Source organism: Delphinapterus leucas, chromosome 15 (genome assembly GCF_059928025.1).
Source record: "Delphinapterus leucas isolate spDelLeu-1000000601 "Yukka" chromosome 15, BTC_Dleu_Yukka2, whole genome shotgun sequence".
NCBI classification, from domain to species: Eukaryota; Metazoa; Chordata; class Mammalia; order Artiodactyla; family Monodontidae; genus Delphinapterus; species Delphinapterus leucas.
The window spans coordinates 36,259,745-36,285,001 of NC_143143.1; the positions used below are offsets into that span (position 1 = coordinate 36,259,745).

A 25,257-nucleotide genomic window follows, 5' to 3' on the forward strand; every position below is an offset into this window, starting at 1 on the left:
AATTCCGAGCCCAGAGTTCAGGGCCCGCCCTACCCGATGACGATCCCGCCTCAAGGCCCCCCATTTCCCGCGGGGTCCAAGCCATGACTCCGGTTCTGAGCTCGGGCTGGGAGCAGCGGAGGGAACACGGGTGAGGACCTCGGGTGACGCGCAGGCTTCTGGGTTGGATAACCGGGTAGATGGTGGCACCTGTGATCGTTTAACGGTTGGCTTCGTCTTTGTAGTGAAGGCGCTCTAAAGCAGGGCCCTGCTGCCTTGCTGACCCCGGGCCCCCTAGCACAGGGCAAGGCACATGGAGTGGCCCAGTAGGTATTTACTGCAGTCGATAGAAGTGAGGATTACATGTGTGTTGGGAGCAGGGACAAGGGAGGAGGGAGTGTCCACTTTTGGATATGTTGGTGAGGTGATGACATCCAGGGGAGGCATCAGTGGGCACCTGGGCAGAGGCGGATGAAGCCCAGGAGCCAAGGATGTGGCACATGGAGCAATGGGCCTGGGCGAGCTGGTCCAAGGTGGGGCAGGTGTGCATGGATGGGGACAGGTGAGGGGGAGCTGGAGCCCAGAGAGGTGGAGGGACAGCAGAGCCTGGTGTCACAGAAGCCACAGGAGGCTATACCAGGAGGGAATGTCTGCGGGTTGGGGGAACGGGGCCTTCAAAGAATCAGGAGACACTTGGCGAGGAGGGATTGTAGGGACAGATGCTGGCTGGGAGGAGTGGTTCGGGCAGCAGGGTCCACTGTAATTGGAGATAACAGGAAAAACAGATGAATGCCAACCCCTCAGGGGCCAAGAAATCTCAGGGGAGAGCAGGACGGGTGACAAACCTGGGAGGGGTTGTTTCAAGTTGGCGAGGTGTCCATTTCACAGTGCTGATAGGAAGGTGCTGCAGCAGAGGACAGAGACACAAAGGAGGGGAGTTGAGGGTGCCAGGCAGAGAAGGAGAAGGGGGTGAGGACCTAGGCAGCCCTGGGACTGCCCTTAGGGTGGGCCCCTCCATCGGTAGTGGCTTGTTTTCTTGCCTAGTGTGGGGAGGCTGACAGCATTCTGACTAAAATGAGATTCTCTGTGAGGTAGGAGGGGAGGGAAGAGGGCTTCAGTCAGTGCTTAGAAGATGCAGGGAGACCCCACCCCACCCCACGGTCAGGTGGTACTAGGTCCCCACTGGAGTGGGAGAAGGCAGTTCAGTCATGCACATCACATGGCTGCTACTACCCTCATCACATTTAGTCCTCACAACACCCCTGTGAGGTAGGTATTATTGCCCCATCTTACAGATGAGGAAACTGAGGCTTACACATGCCTAGGGGCACACAGTCAACAGGGAGGTCTGCAATCCCTATGCTGGGATTCCCTTACTCAACCATGCCTGACCCAGGATGGTCAGAATTCTACTACAGTAGCAAAAAGAGCTCCTACAGGGAAATCAACACCCAGAAAAGCCTCACGGAGTTAGCATCTCCCTGTCGCTGTCGTTTTGGTTCAAGAGCATTTGGGGGACACTCCTGGCTAAGTGGTTCTTTCTGACATTTTCGAGAGGAAGCAAAAGCTATCAGCAGGGCTCCACGTCGGCACCAACTGTGGGGCAAAATGGAGGCGCTGATTTTGGAACCCTCCCTGTATACTGTCAAAGCCATCCTGATTCTGGACAATGATGGAGCTCGACTTTTTGCCAAGTACTATGACGACACCTACCCCAGTATCAAGGAGCAAAAGGCCTTTGAGAAGAACATTTTCAACAAGACCCACCGGACTGACAGTGAAATTGCCCTCTTGGAAGGCCTGACAGTGGTATACAAAAGCAGCATCGATCTCTATTTCTATGTGATCGGCAGCTCCTGTGAAAATGAGCTGATGCTCATGGCTGTTCTGAATTGCCTCTTTGACTCCTTGAGCCAGATGCTGAGGAAAAATGTAGAAAAGCGAGCTCTGCTGGAGAACATGGAGGGGCTCTTCTTGGCTGTGGATGAAATCGTAGACGGAGGGGTGATCCTGGAGAGCGATCCCCAGCAAGTGGTACACTGGGTGGCATTAAGGGGAGAAGATGTACCCCTTACGGAGCAGACCGTGTCTCAGGTGCTGCAGTCAGCCAAAGAACAGATCAAGTGGTCACTCCTTTGGTGAAGACCCCACTGTTCCTGGCTCCTCACTCCCTCAAAAAATCCACAAGTCTGCTGTAACTTCTCATCCAGCCCCACAACTGATGCTCTCAGGGTCATCTCGGGGATAACAGGGATCCTTAAATCTCCATCCTTTCTGTGGTTGCCCCCTCCAAACCCGTATACACTTCCCGTTCCTTCTCACTCTTTTTTGCAGTCCTGGGAGTAAAGCTCTTAGCAGATTTGGACACAGGGCAGGGGAAGCACCCTCTTCCTTGCTCGACTGGATTATACTCCCATGCTCTCCTATCCCCCATATTTTCTCCTCCACTTCTGTGCCCTTTGCTGCAGCTACACTTCAGATCAAAGCAGGAGAAAGAATGTGCTGAGTGTTTTCCTCCCTTTGCCTTTACCCGGCCTTCATCCCAACAGTCCATATGCTCAGCAAGGGGAGAGAGAGAGAATTCTTTTCTATAGAAGGAGTGCGGGTGGGGAGAGGCATATGAAGTCTCAGCCACAGCCCCGCTTGCTGGACTCGGTATTTTCTCCCATTCCTTTTTACTGCCCAGGCCTCCAGCCTTGGAAAAAAGATTGGGAACAGCTCATAGTCAGGGGACAGAGTGGAAGGAGCAGTGATTTAAATTTTATTGGAGAGGGCTTATAAAATTCTGTATTTCAGACACAGCTGCATTTTTTACCCTGATCCTGGCTGATAGCTTCAAAACTGCTGTGGTCTGTGAGTGTTCGGTGTGGGAGTGTCTGTCTCTCTGTCTGATACCTTAACTTTCCACCTTCACTACCCCTGCGAGCTCTGCCTGGCTTGCCCTGTGTGTGCCCTGGAGCAAAGCCAGTCCCTGATCTAAAACGCCATTCCAGTCTTGGGAAGAAGAGTTTCTGCTCAGAACTGGGGACAGGGTGGAATTTATGACTTGGGCCTCTGGGCTCTCTCAGTCCCCTTCTCTCTCCCACATGCACCTCACTCCTCTGCCTTGGGTCTGTGATCTCTGCTGCTTAACCCTGTCCTCCCTCTGCCTCAGCCTTACATCCGGGCAGTAGGTCTGGGCGCCTCCCTTTCCTAGGTCGCCGAGAGAGGTGCCTTTCTTCAGAAGACCTTTGGGATTTGGCTTTCCCCAGGAAGACGGAGGATGGGACACCCACTGTTGGGTCATCTCTCCCCTTGACCCAAAACTTCCCACAAAAATGTCACAAGAAACCTTCCTGAGACTTAGCGTCCTGCCCCCACCCACTAACTGCCAGTTCTCCAAGTGGGCGGATAACTGGGCATCCTGGAGGGGGCATTTTTGTGTAAGAGATGTACGGAGTCAGGATGATAGCCACCTTCATATACCGTTCTGCACAAAGAGGAATAAAACATTTCTTTTTCCAAAAAAAAAAAAAAAGCTATCAGCAGGGTGAGTGTGTCAGCAGGGGAGAGAGGTCAGGGTCAGTCTTCGTCAGATCCCAAGTCCCTGTGGTCATTATTCTCAGGAACTCACAGCAGATCTACCCTCACCCAACAAACAGGTCCTCTGAATCTTGCTCTTCTGTATCTTGGTCACCTCAGATGTTACAAATGACATTTAATTTTTTTTCTGGCTAACCTCTCTGGGAAAACTGGTTTTGCATACAGTGTCAGGATAGCACTGAGGGGTTTGAACCGAATTTTCTTTTTTTTAGTTGAACCTAAATAATGTTGAGAGTTAAGAAAAAATTAATACCTTATATATTTAATGTTTTTTAAAAAATTTATTTTATTTATTATTTATTTTTGGCTGTGCTGGGTCTTCGTTGCTGTGCGCGGGCTTTTCTCTAGTTGCGGCGAGCAGGGGCTACTCTTCCTTGAGGTGCGCGGGCTTCTTGATGTGGTGGCTTCTCTTGCTGTGGAGCACGGGCTCTAGGCGCGCAGGCTTCAGTAGTTGTGACTCGCGGGCTCTAGAGCGCAGGCTCAGTAGTTACGGTGCACGGGCTTAGTTGCTCTGCGGCATGTGAGATCTTCCCGGACCAGGGCTCGAACCCGTGTCCCCTGCATTGGCAGGTGGATTCTTAGCCACTGTGCCACCAGGGAAGCCCTCATACCTTCTATTTTTAATTTTTCTTTTGTTTTTTATCTTAGAGGGATGGAGGATGGAAATAAAGACAGGGAAAGAAATGGCCCAGACATTCCGATGTTCATACGGACATCATCTGTTGGGGACACAGACAAACCATCACAGGAGAAGGGGCAGATTCCTAAAATGAGCTGAGAATATGGGAGGAAGAGAGCCTGTGACCAAGACATCAAGGCCCTGGCCTGCAAAAATGTCAGGGCCCACTCACCCGGTATTCACACGCAGTCCGAAACGATCCGCGGGGCAGAGTTCCCTCACGATAGGACCCACCACCCAGTGAGGAAAGGAACGGCTGCCTGGGGCAGGGCAGGCCAATGTGGGCGCAGGGATGGTGTGCTCAGAGCTATTGGCTCCCCCTGGAACCCCGAACCAGATAAATGTGGGAGGGGGTGAGCTGTGCCAGGATACCTGGGTCACACATGTTCTCAGCTGTGAAAGCTCTCAGCTCCCAGGGTGCCTGGGGCTCCGTGGGGCTGGGAAGTTCAGGACATGGGCTTAAGTTTCCCAGAGAAAGCAAGACAAACATGGGAGGGGACAGAGAAATAGGCTTCACACAGTATTGCATGATTGCTTTGAGGCTAAACTTTCCAGAGAGAAGGAACTGAGTTTTTGTTGTGATTTAGACATTCTGATGGCTCACAATGGGTTCCCCTAGAGAAAGAAACTTACTGCCCCAAGTTCTCCTTTCTATTCCGTGTGACTGCCACCAGGGGTCTACAGGGATCCATCTCCAGCGCCCCCCTCCCCCTTGCTAGTGCAACAGCAGCCCTGCCTCAGCAAACATTCACTTCAGCCAACATTCACTGCAGCAAACGCACTGACACACTCACAGCTTCAAAAAGCCCAAGTTCATGTCCTCCTCCTCCTCATTGTGGGCGGACAGGTTTTTCCTCTTCACCTGTTGCTGGGGAGCACAGCTCTCCGGGGGGCTTGGGGGACGACATTGTACACACGACTTCCTCGCGTGATGGTGGCAAGGCTGTGTGTTCAAGTCGCTGCCCGGGGACAGTACTGAGGTAGATCGGGCAAGGCCCCCCAAGCCATCTGTGGAGTTTGTGGGACTTGTGCTGCTGACAGAGGAGTACCCTGAGGTCGTTATGTCCTTGCCTGCCCCCCTCCTGCTGCACAGAGGGCGCTCGAGCCCTGGGGTCCAAGGTGTCTGGCTGCCTGGTGCTGACGCCTGTGTGTCCTGACGCCCCTCCTCCTCCGGGCAGGCCTCCTCATCGCTTGATTCCTGGCAGCAGTGCTGTTCCGGGTTCAGGTAGACCACAGTGACATCGAGGACACCGCTGGGAGCTGTCACTATGGGAGATGAGGGAGAGGTCAGGCCATAGCCCGAGCATCAGGGTGACCCCATGCTCGGTCAGGACCCAGGGGAGCCCAGGGTCCAGCTCTCGGCCGCACATCCTGAACCTCGCTGGGCAGCCCCCTTTCCTTTACGTAAGAAATTGGGGGTGAAGTGGCTCCTTTCAAACTTGGGGTAATACCCAATGTGACTTAGGGGACAGTAGGAAGTGACAACTAACTGGCCATCTAATAATTTAGTTAATCCCCTGAGTGGACACAAAAATAGCAGTTGGAAAATCAACAGAAGCTGTCAAACTGGGCTTCCTGTGCAGATGGCTGATGAGACACGGGGACAGAGCCTCCTGCAGCCTGCCCTAGATGGGTGCCTGAGGGACAGAGCCCAGCAGGGGGCACATCTCACACAACCTTCTAAAAGGTCTATTTCTCTGTCCCTGACCTGGTGAGGTCCTTCCACCAGCACAGGTCCAGCTGGAGCTGGGCGCAGGTTGGGCCCACATCCTATCCTCCCTGTGGGCTGGTATTCCAGGGGCTCTGCTCTCTCATGTCTACCTGTGTCCGGACACACTCTCCTGCAGCTCAGGCTGGGGGCCCTCCTGCCCGCTGTCCCCTCTGGGGCAGCACCGGGTGGTCTCCAGCTCTGGCACTCACCATCGCCCTCCTTCTCGCCCTCGCTCTCTTGGTCGCCCTCGTAGCCGGAGCAGTAGTCCAGGCTCCAGTCCAGGAAGCTGCCCAGCAGTGTCTCCTCCTGGCTGGACAGCTCTGCGGTCGGCGTGGTGACAAAGCTGCCCCTGTCCTCCTGGAGGCTGTTCTCCCGTTTCCTGTGCGGTGGGAGAGCCGGGAGCCGTGTCATAGGCAGCAGTGTTGGGAGGCCCAGTCTGGTTCTTGGCACCTGCCTGCCCCTGCCCCCATGTGCTGTGAGCAGGGACAACACAGCCACCCAGGAACTGCCCTCAGAAGCTCAGGGCAGATTCGCAGAGACAGGGCCAGCACCATGGCGAGGTTCCTGCTCATCTGGACTTTGTAGGATGGATAGGAGTTCTTTAGGTGGGTGAGGTGGAGGTGGAGGTTATTCCAGGCAGTACAGCTGGGACACTGAGATGGAAGAGACAGGGATAAAAGGGATGCACACAATGAGGGCACAGCTGGAGTGCAGGGAGTGCCACAATGTGGTGGAGCAGAGCAGTCCCGTATGGCTCACACCGGGCGTGGGGCAGGGCCAGAGCCTGAGCGGGCTCAACCTGTGCTCAAGACCACCATCCCTCACAGGGAGCCAGGCTGGAGCCAGAGAGCCACACTGGGGAAAGGAGACGGTACTGTAGGCAGTGGACACTACCAACCGCAGCTTCAGTTTTCTGAGGATCTGCTCTCTCCCTGCTGCTCCTCAGGAGCCCCGATGGCTGCACAGGTCACGAGGGAACCCAGGCCTGGCCCGCAGGGCTCACTCACCGCTTGGTTCTCCTTCCAGAGGGAGAGCTGAGGAAGGTGTGAATGTCCCCTGTGCTGAGGAAAGACGCGGGTTCTGGGCTCTCTTGTTTCACCCCTAGAGTTGCACACAACTGGCCGTAGCTCAGCACCTGAGGGGAAGCCGGGGTCAGAGGGAGGGCCGAAGCCCCGAGGGGCAGGCGGGGACCCCCCCGCTCCCTAGCACCCACCAGCACCTCTTCCTGGCTGATCTCTTCATATCGCTTGTCCTCGAATCGCTGCTTCACGGCAGTGAGAGAGACCTGCCTGTAGTCCTTGGGGGCATCGTCATGGAAGCTGCCGACAGAGGGACACGTGAGGGGTAGTGGGGGGCAGACGGTGCTGGCACCTCCACCCCAAAGGCTCCCATCTTTAGCCTCCATTCACTGAAGTGAGAGAGGACAAGACATTTTCAAAACCAGCCCAGCAATGGGAGTGAAGCCCAGCACTGCTGTGCACAGTCTGGCGGTTCCTCGAGTCACCTATGACCCCCAGGTGCATCCCCAGGAGAAAGGGGAACAGAGATCCACACAGAAACCTGGACACATATGTTCACAGCGGCACTATTCGCAACAGCTGGAAGGTAGAAAAACCCCAAATGTCCATCAGTGCACGACTGAATAAACAAGATATGGTCCCTCCATCCAGTGGGCTATTTGTACAGTGGAAACATTATGTAGGTGAGAGGCTGGTCACAAAAGGCCCCAAGTTGTACGATTCCATGTTGGTGAAACATCCAGAACAGAAAGAGCCAGGAAATAGATGAGTGTTTGCTGGGGGCTGGTGGGGAGGGGAAACATGAAGGTAATAGGTAGCAAGGGCGGGGTTTCTTTTGAGGGTGGGGAAGATGTTCTCGAATAGATTGTGGTTTGTGGTGATGGCTGCACAATTCTGAATATACCAAGAGCCTGTTGAATTGTACACTTTAACAAAAAGTTTCGTTGGTAAATAAATATGTTTCCAGTTTATCTGGATTGGGAAAAAAAAAAAAACAACTCGGTGGGGGACAGGGGATGGGTGTAGGAAGGCAGCCAAGCAGCAGCTTTTAGCAGCCTGGTCAGGCACCGACCCTGCACTGGTCTGAGCAGCCTCGGGGGCAGACACGTGTTGACCTGCCACCGTCACCCATGCTCCCGTCCACCAGCGACGAGGTCTGGGCCCTGCAGGAGAAACGGGCTGCACACACTACCCCAGGAAATGCTGACAGGCTCCCCGTGTTAGCAGCGAGGGGGAGAAGTGGCAGATGGGCCAGAGGGGCTGGTCAGAGGAATCTCTAGACTCGTGCCCAAGTTCTGATCTCATCCCCAAGGTGTAAGCAGAAGTGTCGTGTTCAGAGGCTGCCCTGTGGAAATCCAGGAGCCGGCTGGGGCAATGACCATGAGCAGGTGAAGAAAGTGCATTGGCCCCAAGAGCCGCTGGGATGCAGGGACAGAGAAGCAGAAATGGGCTGGCCTGAGGGCTCTGATAGGATGACTGGGGCCTTGTCCACCAAGCACCAAATGAAATCTATGAGGAGGAATGGCCTTGCGTGGACAAGCTGGCAGGGGGGTCTGTGGCTCGGGTCAGAGGTTGGCTTTTAGATGTGTTCTGAACCCTGGAAGTGGTTAAGTCTCCCAGGGAGCGTCTGGGGACAGGCAGAAAGGCAGAATTACCCAGACCCTCGTGTCGGGGAAGGGGACTCTGAGGCAGTGTGGCCTGGCGGAGAAAGGAGGAGGTCCCTGGGGGCTTTAGCAGAGATGCATGCGGTGGGGAGTGCATGTGAGACTGAGGAGTGGGAGGAGCGAGTCTGCCAGCCAAGCTGAGACAGGAGGCGAGGGAAAGGGCCAAGGTGTGTGCCCGGGGCTGCGGTCTGCCAACTCCAGAGCTGGAGGCCAACCTGTCCTAGACTGAAATTACCGCTGGTCAGGGAGACAGTCTCATTTTTTCTTATGTTCCACAGCCCATGGAATTAGGTTTGGGTTGGGGGGAGCTGCTGCCCACACATCAAATGTTAAAAACGTATGAAATAAGAAACGTGGCCCTGGAATTTCTAAACGTCAGTCCTGAGATACGCGGCTCACGCGGGGAAGGTCTGAGTGTCTTGACAGCCCTCACATGAGAGCAAATTCCCCCTGGACTTGTGGTATTAAGGACACACCCTCTGTGTGGGGGGACAGTCGGGGGGTTGTGGGGGGAATTGCTTCCTTACACGTTTACCACTTTTTTTTTTTTTTTTTTTCGGTACGCGGGCCTCTCACTGTTGTGGCCTCTCCCATTGCGGCTCCGGACACGCAGGCTCAGCGGCCATGGCTCACGGGCACAGCCGCTCCGCGGCATGTGGGATCTTCCCGGACCAGGGCACGAACCCGTGTCCCCTGCATCGGCAGGCGGACTTTCAACCACTGTGCCACCAGGGAAGCCCACGCTTACCACTTTTGATGAAGGCTTAAGACACAGGGGATGAGGTCTTCACAGGAGAACCCAGTGAGGTCCCATAACCGAGTGGTCCAGGGCTGTGCTGGGGAGGAAAGCAGGAATAGTGGGGCCGTTCTGATGCCCACTCATGCCCCACAGCCCTGATGGTTCTGGGATGGAGTTTCCTAGGGCTCAGGGTTGAAAAGGCCCCAGGTACAGAGCATGCGTGCTCATTGTCGACAATGTGGGAAATATTAAGCTAGAACTGTCTCTAACCTCACCCCCAGACAATGGCTTTTAGTCCATTCTGGTGTTTCCTTCTCCAGGAGATGAACACACTTCTTTTTCTCCCTCCAACCCCCTTGAATTTGAGCACTGGCTCCTGACTCCAGGAATCCCCCGGACCACTGGCTCAGCCCATGTTCTGAGTGGCTGGTGGGGAGGACCAGCTCCTTACTCTGCCCATGTGTCAGCCTCGCCAGGAGCAGGGCGGCTGCAGCCAGGTGGGCCGGGGCATAGGCGGCCAGGCTGGTGTGCAGCAGGGAGAGCTCACAGAGGAAGCTGCACAGGTGCTGGGTTCTTGGCGCCATGGGGACCAGCGTCAGCAGGACGTCCTTGTAATCGACCACAGTGGGGACCTAGAGGGAACGGGGAGGCAGACGTGGGGTCTCAGCACACAGAGGGCCCCTCCACCCACTCGGTGGGGAGGCTGGACCTTAGAAACACCACCCTCGGCGTGGTCAGCCCAGCATCTGGCCCGACTGCTGTGCACGCCAAACAGCTGTGGCCTCGTGCCCTCTGGGTCCAGGAGGGCTTCCCAGAGCAGGGAAGCTCAAAGCCATGCAGATACCCTCTGCCCCTCCATGCCCTCACGTGACCTCAACTTTGATTCAAAAGGAAAAAGCAAGTGGTCACTTACTCGAATCTTCCCTTCCAAGGCAGAGATGATCTCTCCCATCATCCTCACCAGGTCCTCGTATTTGTACGTGTTGTCTGTGAGCCACACAGCCTCCCGGATCGTCAGGATCTCTTTGCTGATGAACCTGGAGTGTTAAGAAGGGGTCTGAGCACTGAGCCCACTCCCCTTAGTGGGGTGATCACTTTAGGCTTCAGTGATGGGGTTGGGGGGTTCCAAAGAGTGGACCCTGCTGCCCCTAGCCACTGAGAGGAACTGAAAAGGTCAGATGAGCCTATCATGGGGGCTGGAAGGGAAGGGGGATTAGTGTCACAGATCAGTGGCAGTGAGAGCTGCTGGACTGCTAGGCATGCAGGTGTTTCTGCAAAACGCACCCACGAATGACGTGATCGGTCAATCCTCTTAACGACCTGAGGGATAAGGGTTCACCCTGCCTTGTGTCAGCTTCTATGGAGCGAGTATAAACAGCTTTAACCCAGAAGGCAGATGAGCCAGCAGAACCAGAGATAGAGGTTGTTTGAAGGTCTGGACCCAGCATGGGGTCTGGCCATGGGAACTGGACTGTCCTTAGGCAGGTGGTCACGCTGTTCTCTACTCTCCACCAGTTCCAACTATCAGGGAACACGCTAGTCCAGCGGCCTGCCGAGGACACCTCCCCACACAAGGGTGGACTGGGACCGGGCCCTTGGCTGCTCTGTCATGGGGACTCTGCAGCTCCCGCGTTTGCTGTTGCCTGGGCCAAGAGAGAGGACAGGAGTTGTAGGAACCGCAGGTGCTGGGGGATGTTATGTGAGTGGGGCGGGCGAAAGCCCTGTGCTCTGAGCAGCGGCAGGTGCTGCTTTGAGAGTGGATGTAGGGGCATCTCAGCTTCTAAAAATCTTTTAAAGCAATTATCATCTCATTGCCAGCAGCCTGTGGTCTGGTACCTCAGTCTCTCATTGCAAGGACATAACTATGCCACTTGGATCCAGGGAGGCTGGGGACCCGTCTGTTCAGCCCTCTCTGGTGACAAGACCTGGAACGCCGGGTTCTGAGAGCACACATGAGAGGTGCCAGACAGCGTGTGGCATTTGCTCACCGACCTGAGCCCACGGACCCTGCTTCCACAGCCACCTAGAGACCCCACTTCCCAGTTCCCGTCATGGCCACATGACTGCGCTCACTGCAAAGTTGGACCTGGTGGCCTCAGGGGTCATGGCAGGTAGCAGAGAGCAAGTCAGGACCTGGGCCTCCTTCATGACATCATGAAACAGATAAACCAGTGACACAAGCCTCTGGGTTACCGTGCAGAAGACAAATCAGTCTCTCCATAGTTGCCCCACTGTGTGCAATGAACCTGTTCCTCCCTCGAAAGCCTTACAGATAATGATGTTGGTCTGGAAAGCACTGCCCAGGGGAGATAGCAGACCACGTAGGAGAAGTCTGCTTTAGGAAAACAAGAAAATGCAAAATGTATGGTGGGAACTGCCATCCACATTGTGTCCAAAGGCAAAACTGGGTGGAAAGGTGGATTTAGGTAAAACTTAAAATGGTCTGATTTGAAAAGTCAGAGCTGCTGCAGGGGTAGGCTGCCTCTCTGAGGACTCATCCTGCCCATGTGGTTGGAGGGGGTCTGTGGGGAGTTGGGGGTGGGGGGCACATGACACCGATGAAACACAGGTCTCTGGACGCAGAGTTGAGAACTGGACTGGCAAGGGCAGCCGCCTGTGACCCTCCCTCATCGCTGTGTTGCCCTCAGGGGCCAGGGGAAGAGGGTTCCAGCCTGAGCCTGCCCGACAGAGGCCACGTTCTGGGTCCTGAGGCCGCGTGTTGGGATGAGCGGCTGCCCACACACCAAGGGTCAGCCTTGCCACCCCCGTGTGGGTAGGACCACTCGGCGTGGGCACCCCCTAAAATGAAAATCCCTGTCATAAGGAGGTGGGGTGCTGAAGGCTTGTTCCACTGAAAAGCCAGCCTGTGAACTGGGCAGCGCCAGCATGCTGTGTTCCGTCTGCGGGCCCAGCCTGGGGGGCTTCTCACCGGGTGCACATGACCATGCAGGCGATGCCCAGCAGCTGGAGCCTGTACCGGGGCACCAACCGCCTCCGCAGGTACCGGTCCACGCACTCCACGGTCAGGTGAAGGCACAGGCTCGAGAAGTCCTTCATGGTTGCGACCTCTACCAGCCAATCGATGAGAATGTACCTGTGGGAAGAGCACCATCCCTGAAAACCAGGCCAAGCCTTCATGAGTGTCCCGTCTCCCATTCCTGCCCGGCCATCTGTCCTGAGGGGTGAGCGATCACTTTAGGCATCACTGGCTTATCCAGGCACCTGTCCAAGGCTGAGACACCCTGTCCAAGGGGGAGGCCCCATGACTCCCGACTTTGTTCCTGGGAGGCAGGTGGGCTGCACATATGTGTACTCTGCCTCCCCCACCCCGGGACCCCCAGGCACTGGATAAGCCTGGACCGTTACTTGTAAAGGAGCAAAGCAGCTCTGCTCTGTGGACCTGGGACAGGTCACAGGACAGGAGAAAAGTCAAAGTTTATCATCCTGCAAACCTGTCTTCTCTCTGAGGAACTCTCACCCATGGGGTCATTTATCACAACCCTCCGCAGTGGAGCAAAGAGCCAGGAATGCATCTAAAGCAGGATTCCCTGAGCCTGTGTACTGGAGTTCTCAGTCACCCAGCAACCATGATGGAGGACTTGGGCCGGCAGAGCCAACAGACATAGGATCCCTCCTCGACGGGGCTAAAAGCCGGGCCAGGGACACAGACGTCACAAGCGGATACTGCATGCAACATCAAGGATGCCCAAGCATGGTGAACACCTTTTTGCACAAGGGAGAGGAGATGGGGAGAAGAGAAGCAAGAGAGAAAAGAAATGTGGTGGTGAGTGATTCTAGGCAGACAGGAGGGACTGCTCCAGGTGTCAGCCTGGACAGGAGCATCTTTCATAGGCAGAGGGAAGGAGGGAGTGCTGGGGCCGAGTTGGGGAGGGGAGGAAGGAGGCGGGATGAAGGGGGAACGGGCTGGGGAGGAAGACATGCAAGGCCAGGTGTTTGAGGGTTAGGGGCAGAAGAGGAAGCTTCCTACGCAGACACCTTTGACAAGCTCAATGATCTGACTTATAAAAACAGACCAACGGAACTGTACACTTTAAAATGGTTAAACCTGAAACTAATGTTACATGTCAATTATAACTCAATAGAAAAAAGGAAGAAAAAGTCAGCTGTTGCTTTACATAGAGGAAAATGTAAAGATGCTCAACTCGGGGATTGAAATGATATTATTGCAATAAAACTACTTTAGCTCTTGAAAAGAAAAGAAAGGTTAAGTTTATGTTAACCCCCATCCCCAGCACACAAAAGGAATAGTAACAGTCCCTGGCTCCCGCCGCCAAAAGAAAGGCAGACTGGGAGGGCACGGCGTGGGGCAGGGGGCACCACCCCCAGCACAGGCACAGGACTCAAAATCACAGCAGCTTGGTGACATTTAATGTGGGAGCCAAGGACACTGCACCCCCTGCTATGAGTAAAGACGGAGCCTCTCCAGGGAAGAGAGCTTACCAGGTGCTGGGCTTTGTCCGCTGCAGTACAGCCAGAGCCTGCCCATTATAAATCTAAAATGTATTTGAAATCTCTGGTGTAAGCTTAAAAAATTATTCACATTTTCCATTTTACTCTCTCTGAACAAGTTCTGTGATTGAGTGTAAAAGTGTGTTATCTCCAAACCTTGAGGGAAACTGGACCTGCAGGAAGAGGCAGTTTGTGGGGTTTCTGAGGCTGTAGGCACATGGCTGCCTGTGAGCTGCCCCCCACACTCCCGCACGCTGATGCGTGTGATGATGGGTTGGAAAGAAAAGGTGTTTTTTTGGCATCATTTTTGAAAGATGTTTAGTATGGTTTAATATAGTCTGAGGCTTAAAAAGGAAAACTGGAGAGAGCAGACATTTATGTGGGAAATTTTTCTTTTCAAAGCCCTGGATAACTTAGGCATAACTGGTTTTAGAAAACACACACACACACACACACACACACACACACACACACACACACACACACACACACACACACACACACAGATCCCAGTGGGGTTGATGACGCAGGGGCCCTGTGACAGGAGGCTCAGCTGAAACAACCGACAGACCCTGTCATGCGGAGACGGCTGTCGCTCTGCCTCGGACCCCTCACCTCATTGTGTCATTGAGTCCCTTCTGCACAGAGAAGACCCTCTGCTTACTGACAGCGTGGGAGGCCTGGAACAGCTGGCAGACTATCTCGTTGGAGGCTTTCGCTTCCAGTCCGAGCTGGTTTCCGTGTGCACAGGCTTTGGCTAGAGACAGCTGAGGACGAAAAGACTCGAGGAATGAGCAAGGGGTTTTGAGGTTCCTGCCTCTGAACGCGAGGAGGATTCTGCCTGTACATACACTGGCCCACTTAAACCTTCTAAGCCTTCTGAAACCAGGAGGGCCAAGATTTTAATCTTTTGGAAATAAATAATATATCACGATAGAACATTTTAAAAGGTACAAAAGGTGCATAATGGGATATCAGTTGACTTCCTGCCCGGCACAGCTCCATGGCCAATTCCAGTCTTCTGCCAGCATTTTCTTTTAAATTAAGTTTGTTTCTGCTCACCACTCCCTAGTGAAAGCTGATGCTCTGGGGGAGGCCACGTAGCACAGTGGCTGAGAGCTGGCTGGGGGCTCGAATGACCCGGCTTTAAGACCTGGGTCTATGTGTGACCACAGGCGAACTGGGGGCTTCACTGCACCTCAGTTTCCCTTTTCACCAAATGGCACAACAGCAGCTGCTTCGGCAGATGCTGTGAGGATTGAATGAGATGCACGAGCACCTTGCTCAGGACCTGCCGGGGCCCTCCAAGCCCTCAGTGGTTACTGTTGACCATCTCTACGTATTTCCTTCCAGAGTTTTCTATGCACTTGTAGCAGTGTGCATGTGCATTTGTGATCACGGAACACACATGTTACCTTTTCTTTGCCTGCCTAACGATTAACATGGTTCTTTGCGATAGGAGACTTCTGTAAGCGTGTTTTCCTTGTTCTTCCTTTGAGGGGGTTTCTGTTGGTTTTGTCACATTGAGGGTCACCTTTGTGCAGTCTTGTGTACCTTCTGCTCACGCAGTCGACCCACAGGCGCTACCTGTGCCCAGGGCTTTCTGAAATTCCTGCGCGCATTTTCACACACACTAATAGGAACACTATATATATATATATTTTTTTTGCGGTACGCGGGCCTCTCACTGTTGTGGCCTCTCCCGTTGCGGAGCACAGGCTCCGAACGCGCAGGCTCAGCGGCCATGGCTCACGGGCCCAGCCGCTCCGCAGCATGTGGGATCTTCCCGGACCAGGACACGAACCCACATCCCCTGCATCGGCAGGCGGACTCTCAACCACTGCGCCACCAGGGAAGCCCTTTCCTGTACTTTTTTTTTTTTTTAGGAACACTATTTTATCACGTTTGCCGGCAAAAACTGCTATCATTAAAAATGTATATTTTCAGGGCTTCCCTGATGGTGCAGTGGTTAAGAATCCGCCTGCCAATGCAGGGGAAATGGGTTCGATCCCTGGCCTGGGAAGATCCCACATGCCATGGAGCAACTAAGCCTGTGTGCCACAACTACTGAGCCTGCACTCTAGAGCGTGTGTTCTGCAACAAGAGAAGCCACGACACTGAGAAGCCCGCGCACCGCAACAAAGAGTAGCCCCCGCTTGCCTCAACTAGAGAAAGCCTGTGCCCAGCAACAAAGACCCAACACAGCCAAAAAAAAAAACAATAAAAAAAAGCCGAAGTGTATTTTCAGAAGTTCCTAGCTATCCACTCAAAAACACAAAGACTACGTGTATATGATTTGCTAGTGTGATCAGCCACGATCTCTTTAAACGTGTGCCTTTTTGACTAGCAGAGAGGTCAAACCTGCTCCGTATTTTGACTGCTTGTATTTATTTCCTCTTTTTTGAGTACACTGAGGCTCTGTGAACTTCTAGAGGGCCTTACTATTCTTATTGATTAGCCTGAGCTTGAACTAGAACCACATTGTTCGTTGTTGTATTTCTTGTAAACTTGTTAAGTGCCTTTTTGGACAAAAACATTACAACGTCCTGTGATGTGTCAGGCGGGCCATCCCTCTGTGATTTCTTCCCTAGCTTTTAAGGGCAGATGACTCTCAACCCCCAACTTGGTGGGGTGACAAGAGCAAGTGTTTACCAGCTTGGCAAAGGGGGACTTTCTTTGATTTATCTTAAAATAATGACTTCTTTACAGCTGCACAGGGAGAGTGTCTGGAGAACACCAACTACAGACCCCTGATGTCCTGGTTCCAACACTGGACAACCTGGTGAGCAGGTCAGATAATGAGAAGAGGACAGCATTCCACACACCCATCTGCTCTAAGGAGCTCTAAGTTCTGTAGCCAAGATGCTTTCCCTACAGGCCAACTTTAGGGAGCTGTATAAATTTTGATGCAGATGTAGTCCACAGCACTTAGAAATTAAGTGGCTGGCTGTCTTAGATGCAACAGGCAGAGGTGAGGAAAGTGCTTCTGGGCTCTCCTCCCCGCACACCCTAGAGCTGAACTCCCTTAGATTCAGTTCCAAACCCTGGGCCACTCTTACTTCGTCCTGGGTGGGAACCTGGCAGTGTTGCCCCCACGGTCCCCACGAGAGGAGGTGTCAGGACAAAGGCCAGCTCCCAGCTCACCTGTGCTTCCCAGCAGCCTTTGGCAGCAAAGTCCCTGAGTTTCCGGAAGCTGTGGAGGCATCGTCCGGGATCTGACATCTGTCAATGGGAGAGTCACCATGCCCTTACAAGGCCATATCTCTGGAGAAACTCAGAACCAACCCATAGTCTTCTTAAATGTTCCCCCTGACACCTCCAGAGGGTCCCCAGCTGTGCTTTCTTCCCAGCCCTTTATCCCCCAAATGGTGGTGGTCGTTTCAGGGGCAGTGCTGAAAGCAGCCCCATGACCAGCAGCGACCCCAGCTGCGGTGGCAGAACCTTGTCCAAGGGCTACTCTGGAGATTGTGCCTTTGGCCAACATAATCCATTCTTTCCCCAGACCTAGGCCCACTCACATCCATCTTTCTGTCACTTTCCCAGAGGAGGTACGAGCTGGTCAAACACCCCTGATTAGCAGACTCTTCAAACAGGTCCCGGGCCTGCTTCTGTTTCTCTTCATCCTAGAATAAGTACCTCTAAGTAACCACATATACTGTTCTCATCTTTAATAAAATGAGTTAACTACATTAGAGTAAAAACAACTTCTCTGAAGATACACGATTTGACAACCAACTCGTGAAGGCAAGCCCATGAGTTCTGCCCTCAGGCCCTGCTTCCTCCTGCATGAGGTTTGTGCTGGACTCGGCTCCAGGCACTGCCCGGACGGTGACGGGGGAGGATTTCCCAAGGTCTTCCAGCTCCTTGCTCATACTAAGTGTCCCTCCCTGCTGCTGTCAGAGCACCTAGCACCAGGAGCCACCACCTCCCCCAAGACTGCTGCAGACGGGGTTCCCGAATCACAAGGCTCACTAAGTAGAGAGGTCTGCGTGAGTAGTGGGAGGGAGCCGCCAGTAGCAGAGCCGTGAAACAAATAGACCCGGGGTCCTGTCCCGCTCAGACACTCTTCCTGGCTCCACACAGCCTCACAGACAGGGCTCATCTTGGCTTTGAACCCCGGAAGCCCCCTTCTGCTGCCTTTCACGCAGTTCCTGATTCTTGGTGCTTGAAGCTGCCAGAAAGGCGAGCAGCACAAAAATGCAGACCCGCTGTGCCCTGCGTGCTCACCCGGGCCAGGACGCCAAACAACGCAGGGCCCCGTGGGATGGTGGAGGGGACTCACCTCAAAAAGACTCAGCACTCTCCCCAAGCAGTGCAGTATGGACGCTCTGTGAGTCTAGAGAAAGGAGGTGGAGGAGGAGGGGTGACTGTTAGCGGACAGAACTTCCCGGGGACTGTCCCTCTGTGTGTGGGTCCTCCTTGCTCCCTGCCCAGCCCCTCTGTGCAGAGGACCACTCCCTGATTCCAGGCCTCCGCCAACTGCTTCACAGAGCCTCAGTCCTGTCTTTCCAGCAGTTGACCCGTCTGCAGCCCAGCCCCTCACCCGATTCCCCTGACCCTGGCTCCGAGGCCTCCTCTCCTGCTAGTCTTTAGCAGATGCTCCCACATCCGCACTGTTTTCTATGCCTCCACTGCTCTCGGGTCCCTGACTTTACATGGTCCACAGCATCTCCCCTCAAAGTTTTCTCACCTCCCGGGACCCTACGGGGCTCAGCCCGCCCAGCACGGCCTGCCCTACTTGCACCCCTTGCCAGGACTCACTTTCTGCAGCTGGCACTCCATCCTGAGGCTCTCGTGAACCACGGCCTTGCAGCAGCTTCCGGACACCGACCAAGGTGGGCGGATGAAGAGCCAGATGAAGGGCGCGGCGCCCACATTCAGGCGCTCCGTGAGACTGAAGAAGCGAGAGGCCTTCAGCCCGTTCACTTCTGCCCGGGCCTCATCAGACACAGACACTGAAGAGACGGACAGAACATAGCCCGGGATGTCTCTGGAGGAGGGGTGTGGGAAGTTCCCCAGTCTTTTTGGAAAGTTTAAAGCCTTAAGCCGCTACAATGTGAAGTTGCTGGTGTCTTAGGACAGAAGAGCTGGGATGGGGGCTCCTCCCTTTTCTTCCCATGTTTTATGAACCAAGTGCCCTGCAGCCCCTCCCAGCGGCCTGGATTCCGAAGATCTGGGAAGGTCCCCCCCATGTGGAGGCATCAGATGCCCACCCTCCTTCCTGTGGGGAACTGCTGCTCAGACCCCTGTCAACAGGTAGGGGGTTTCTTTGTGGGGTAATGAGATGATGGCTCCAAATTGAGTGGTGATGGCTGCACGACTCTGTGAAGATACCCAAACCACTGGACTGTAAACATTAGACAGGTGAGCTGAGTGGTGTGTGAATCTCGTCTGGGCAAAGCCATCTGACAGGAGGGTGGGCGCAGGATTGCTCATCGTCTGCAGGTCCAACAGTCCTGTCTACCAGCTGTGACCAGGGTGACCTCTAAGTAAGACGCCAGGTCTTTTAGAAGCAGAAAAATGGCGACTATATCCAAGTCTTTATGCATCTTGGGAGCTGGGACAGGATGAACTGCAGGCTCGCTCCTTAATGTGCTCAGCAGACAGGCAGGAATTGGGAGAGAGGGCCGCACCAGGTTCTTTCGAGGAGCACCTGCCCCTTAGGGGTGAAGGAATCTAGGTACCAGGCTGGCTTTGACCTGTTTGTACTTGCCTCCCACTTGGAGCCTTGGCTCCCTGTGTTACTGACACTTGGCATCAGGCATGCTTTGACCACTGCCCCAGGTTCCTCAGATGAGCTGTGGCCAAGGAGAGAAGCTGGGGTCTACGCATGGGCTGTGGTGTTAACTAGGCAGCCAGGGAGGGCTGGCTTGCCTGAGTAGCCCCCATTCTGAGTCTCTGCTCAGAGTCACTCGTTGTCAACCGAAATTAATGGTTCATTAAACAAAGAGGCAACTCCCCCAAACTACAAAATCAAACTTCATCCATGGGTCCCTGAGCAGGACACCTCTGGCACAAGCTCCCCAGTGGGGACGCTACACAGCCAGACACAGCAAGAACAGCGACTAAACTGCTGACACGGGCAAGAGCTCATGCTTGTTCTATTAGGTTTTTTGGTTTTGGCTACACCACACAGCATGCGGGATCTTAGTTCTCCAACCAGGGATCTAACCTGCGCCCCCTGCAGTGGAAGCACAGAGTCTTAACCACTGGACCACCAGGGAAGTCCCTCGTGCTTGTTCTAAAATGTCAGTACCAAATGGGGAGAGGCCAGCCCCAGCACCAGCCCCTCGAGGACTTACGGCCTTCATTGTAGAGGTAGGCTATGCCCAGCTTCACAGCAGCTTCAAAATTCCCTTTTTCGGCAGCCCTAGAACATTAAGAACATGAAACATCACATGATTTTATTCCATAAAGGTTATGTTCCACCACAGCACTTAAAACTACAGTACTTATTTTCTGAACAGAAAATATTTTTGGCAATGCAGCTAAATATCAATTATCCATGACATGCTACAACATGGATGAGCCTGGAAAACACACTTGTGAAAGAAGACAGACACAAAAGGCCACATGTTGTATGATTCCACTCATATGAAATGTCCAGAAAAGGCAAATCCATAGAGACAGAAAGCAGATTAGTGGCTGCATAGGGTCTACGTTACTATAGGGAAAATAGGGAGTGACTGCTAATGGTTATGGGGCTTCATTTGGGGGTCATGAGAATGTCCTAAAGTTAGATAGTGTTGATGATTGCACAACTCTGTGAGCATACTAAAAACCATTGAGTTGTACACTTTAAAAGGGTAAATTGTGTGGATGGTGGACTATGTCTCAGGCAGCCTGCCTGTGACCACTGGCATACTGCAGCTTGCAGCCCCTCTGGCCCTTCCTCTAGGTCCCAACCCCGGGCGGGGAGGTGGGATCAGCCAATGAGTATAATGTAATAGGATTCAAATCGCATTGTTCTGACCAAAAGAAGACGGCTGAGGAAAGTTTCCACATGCAGGTGACCTGCATCTGAGTCACACACAGTGGGTCACAGCTCAAGTGGACCCTTCAGAAGCACTGCTGTGACTAATGAGAGTCAGGCCTGTGCTGGTGGTGTGGATGACCCATGACTGTGCTGGAAGTTGTGTGACTCGATGGGTGAGGTCGACAGCCCTCAGTCACTCCCTGGGGGATAAGGTGTTGGCGGGAGCAACAAGCAAGAGGAAAATCATTCCCAGGTCAGGCCTTGAGACACAGACTGGCATAGCAGGGAGGCCCAAAGGTGGGAGAAAGCCACGCTCTTCTCAGGGTGCAGAGATACCTTTCAAAGAGCTTCAGGTTCTTTGGAGAAGGCCACAGCTCCTGGAAGCTGGCACATGCCCACACGCTGGCATGGTTATCCACCAGGTACTTCAGGTGGGAGTGCACCTGAAGAACAATGGAAGAGGGGGAGTGGTGGTTAATCAAGGGACCTCCCAGAAGTCCTGCTTCTGGAGCTCTTGAAGACAGGGTGTAGACAGATGTAGGGTCTCCTGTTTCCCTCCCCACCCTAGCAGTAAAGGCCCAGCCTCTATATATCAAAGTAACTAACAATTGCTTTGAATAGAGAAAAGAGCCCAGAAACAACTTTCTCTGTGGCTCTAAAGATGGGGACAGTGGTCCTGGAAGGGGGAATAAGCACCTAGGCTGAGAAAGGGGATATAATGCTATAATACCTGCAAGGATCAGGGAAATCAACTCTAATGGGAACAGGTAGGTCAGAAATCTGTTTTGAGCTCCTCTACTTAGGGTCTTGCTAGTGGGAGCAAAGCTGAGGCCTGCAGGTCAATGGGGGCTCTCAGAAAAGACTGAAACACATGACAGCAGCCTCAGGTAGGACTTCTGTCCTGGGTGATAGCAGGAAGTGCCCAGGCAGGGGGCCCTGAGCACAGGTGAGCATTTTAAGTGCTAAAGCTTCCACTGCCATTGGAAATTCAGCACCCATGGATATTATGAACGCAATGGAGGCAGGTTTGGGAGTCAGAGAAGTGGGTTCTTACTGGTGTTCCCCCACTAATTTGCTGTATGCCCTTGGTTAAATCACTCAAAGTGAGGCTTCAGTTCCGAAATCTGCAAAATAACTCCCAGAGTCCCTTTCAGTGCTGAATATTACATGGGCTTTGTCCTCAAGAACATACTATTTTTCTTCTTAATGCTATCTTATTTCTTGAGGGATACAAATTTCACTGCCATAAAAGGGTATTTTCTCTGTCAAAATAAACATTACAATGAGCAGACTCAAACCTTGCTGTCCTACGTTTTAGCTTTCCTGCAATCAGAACAACCTTAGGCATCTATTACCAATATCACCGTTGTTTCCTCTACCCTCATTTGTAGCCAAAGTTTTTGTTCTGACATTTAAGACACGAAGCCTTCATGGTACAATATAACCAATGATGCCAGGCCTGACACTATTTTCATCTGACAACTTACAGCTCGGACAGCGAGGATGTCTCCAACAGAAAGCCATTTCAGGATATGAAAGAGCACATCTTCAGGGAGACTCAAGATCGTTAGGTTTCGGGGTCTCCTTCTTATTCTCCGCTTTGTAGGATAACAGAAACACTTGGCACACCTACAGTGGATCACTTAAGAAAAAAAATCAGAATGGTCTAAGTGATGTGTTGGAAACGAGTTGTGCTGATATGAAAAGTTACATCTGAACATGATTTAACAGTTACTGTCCTCTGCCCCAGGCATATTTACAGTCCTAAACAAAGATTAAATAAAGGAGCAGTAGTGGTACAGAAGACATCATCATTCATTCAAATATTCAATAAACATTGATGGTGAGTAGTAATCATGTAACCTGGCTATTGGGAAACCTTCTGATCCAGAGCCCAGATGACAACCAGGAAGGGGGAAAAAGCAGCCAACGCTGATGATGGTTAGCCTTGCATTTCACTCTCAGGGACGTGCCTTGACCCTTACTGATCTCTTTGCTTCTATCTGCACACAGGACTAAAATGCATAATGTTAATAAGGATCTGTGGACTTGAACAGTCTGGTTTTCAAGTCCAAACTAGGAGGGTCCACCCTGCAGAGAAGCCAAAGGTGGACTTGGAGGCCAGGCCTGTCCCAGCTCTGCGGATGTCAGAGCTGCCCAGCCAGTCTCAGTGTCCTCTCTCCCCACAGGAGGTCCTTCCAACTTCAACTTCAGCAAGTCTTTGCTGACTCTAAGCAGACGACATAGAAGCTTGAGGCAGGAGGAGCCCATCACCTACAATTCACCTGGTTTCCCACCCGTTCCTTCCTCCAGTCCCGACAGGAGGTGGCTGCTCTCCCACCCGCACGACTCCCTCCTCAGGGCTTCTTCCTGCCCCCCTCCCCTCGCTCTTCACCTGGGTCTTCCCATCATCAATTAACATGCTGCGAAAGCCAAGCGTACACGCAGGGCGACCGGTCCCTGCGTTTTACCGCATTTTTCTCATCCCCTTGCTCTAGGACAGCCACGATAATAACCACGGAAACCTGAGCGGCGCTCACGGCCCTCGACAGGTGGCAGACCCCGCGCGCCGCTTTCACCGCTTTCACGCGGAGCAGGGCGCTCCCGGGCATTTAAACCACGCGCCGAGCGGGCGCCGCCGGGAAGACACGCAGCCCGGGCAGAAGGTCTCGAGGCCGCCCCGCCGCGCCCCGCGCCCAGCGCTCACCGCCTCCGCTCCCCATAACCGTGGCTACCGTCGCTACCGTCGCCGATATCTCTGCCAGTGCCGCCTGCCGGCCCGGAGCGCGACTCCCCACGCAGGCGCAGACCCGCCCGCCGCCCGCCGGAGTTTTCAAATGCACCAGGCGCTCTCATTGGCCCGCCCGGGGGGGCGCGCGCCACTGTTCGCCCGGGCCCCGCCCCCTCCCCCCCACTCAGGCTCGGACGCTCGCGATTGGCCGCGCCAGGATGCGAATTCGAACGCCGGCTGTTGATTGGTAGAGCTTGCGCGGCCGCCCCGCCTCCCCGGCCCTGGCGAGTGTCCCTAAGGAGCGTGGCTCCGGGCCTGGCTGCAGGAGCGTCTCTGAATCTGCTCCGGCCCGCGTGGACCTGGCCTGTTCTGGGCTTAGGCCTTGTGGTTGACTCGGCGGCAAGAGGTCCCGGCGACCGGAGGCCACGGCGTGCAATGGTTTGTCAGTGAAGGTCTGAGCGGACCGGCCGCGCCTCCGAGCCCAGGGTATCGGAGCGGGGACCCCGACGTGGTCTTCTACCTGCGGGGACTTAGGCTAGCCGGTACCCGCGGGCTGCGCCTCACCGAGGCTGGCCCTGACCTTTCCGACCCGCACCCCGAAGCCGCACGCCCTTCTTCCAGCCCTTGCTTCAGGCGAGGAGACCCCTGGTTCGGTGGCCGAGTCGCTGTTGGCATAGATCGTAATGCAGAAAGTGGAGTTCAGAGACCTGGTGCTCGAAATCTTCATTGACTCATCCAACACGTTTGACTCCTTCCTCCCTTGAAACGTGGCTCACCCTGGACCCCTCCTCCATCCCTGCCCAGGGCAAGCCCTCACCTTCTCACTTGGACTAGATATCGTCCCCTGTCAGTCCCCAATGTCTCCTCGTGGTCACCTGGGAGCCCAACTAAAATAGAAGTGCACACCTGCTTGCTTTACTGGCTGCTTTCAGCCACAGCTGAGCGTTCTGTTTACTCAGGTATTAGGCAGTGCCCACCCAGTCTGTCTTTCTGCAACCAGCTCACATCCCACCTCTTTCATGAGACCTTCGAACAAGGAAAGAAATGCAGTCTCCTGGGAGAAGTGTTTGATGGAAGAGGACAGAGTGGCTTTTCCTGGAGAAGCCGGGGAATCTGGGTCAAGACTCTCCTCTCCCATTTCCCCACAGCCTCAGACAGCACTCTGTCCCGCTACCACTTATACTCGCTGAACCCCTTCAGGGTACTTGGTCTGTGCTCAGCAGCTGAACACACAGAGGAGCCATGGTGCCAAGGCTCCATGCCAGTCTGGAGCAGGAGACGAACGGATGATCACAGCATGGGATATGAGGCCTTGGAAGCTGGGGGTGGAGGAGGGGCAGGGGTGATGTGCATGGGAAGAGAAGTGGGTAGAGCAGAGCAAGCTTGGAACTTGCTCCCCAGATGCCCCACGTTCCCACACCAGAGGACAGGAGAATCCACAGGACCCCTAAGGGTTTTCAGTCTTCTTCACCTCACCTTTGTTTCCATAGGCTACTGTTTCCCAATTTGGTACTTTGTTGTCCTCCCCCTGCACTGTTACTTTCTTTGTTGATGGTCTCCCCAGGGCAGAGGTACACTCTCTGTGTTAGATTTTGGTGGCATTGGCTTCACCAGTGAGTAAGTCACGCTCTCGCTCCCCTGTGACACTGCGTGTCTGTGGAGTCCAAGTGGCACCCTGACCAGTCTCTCAGTTGTCCTCTATCTTGC

The 25,257-nt window shown here is 53.9% G+C and overlaps 1 protein-coding gene and 1 pseudogene across 1 annotated transcript; one reads left to right on the top strand and one right to left on the bottom strand.

Moving 5' to 3' along the window:
- LOC149747432 (coatomer subunit zeta-1 pseudogene) lies at positions 1-11,910 on the top strand (annotated as a pseudogene).
- On the bottom strand, positions 2,582-23,766 carry CCNF (cyclin F). The gene is made up of 17 exons (XM_022594570.2): positions 23,527-23,766; positions 22,307-22,461; positions 21,156-21,262; positions 20,146-20,213; positions 18,605-18,798; positions 18,126-18,179; positions 17,362-17,466; positions 16,988-17,065; positions 14,459-14,610; positions 12,303-12,467; positions 10,287-10,410; positions 9,825-10,005; positions 9,383-9,470; positions 7,171-7,270; positions 6,959-7,086; positions 6,161-6,330; positions 2,582-5,506 (listed from the first exon to the last, which is right to left on the bottom strand). The coding sequence occupies exons 1-17, from the start codon at positions 23,540-23,542 to the stop codon at positions 5,031-5,033; spliced, it is 2,361 nt and encodes a 786-aa protein (XP_022450278.1). The 5' UTR covers positions 23,543-23,766; the 3' UTR covers positions 2,582-5,030.
- Positions 23,767-25,257: the final 1,491 nt, after the last annotated feature.

What these genes read in the sequence shown, in the direction of transcription:
- CCNF (XM_022594570.2), bottom strand. An exon ending in GGACTCAATGACACAATGAG is followed by an intron (nt 12,468 to 14,458) that starts GTGAGGGGTCCG and finishes CTCTTCCCACAG; the next exon opens with GTACATTCTCATCGATTGGC. An exon ending in TGCATGGTCATGTGCACCCG is followed by an intron (nt 10,411 to 12,302) that starts GTGAGAAGCCCC and finishes TTAACACTCCAG; the next exon opens with GTTCATCAGCAAAGAGATCC.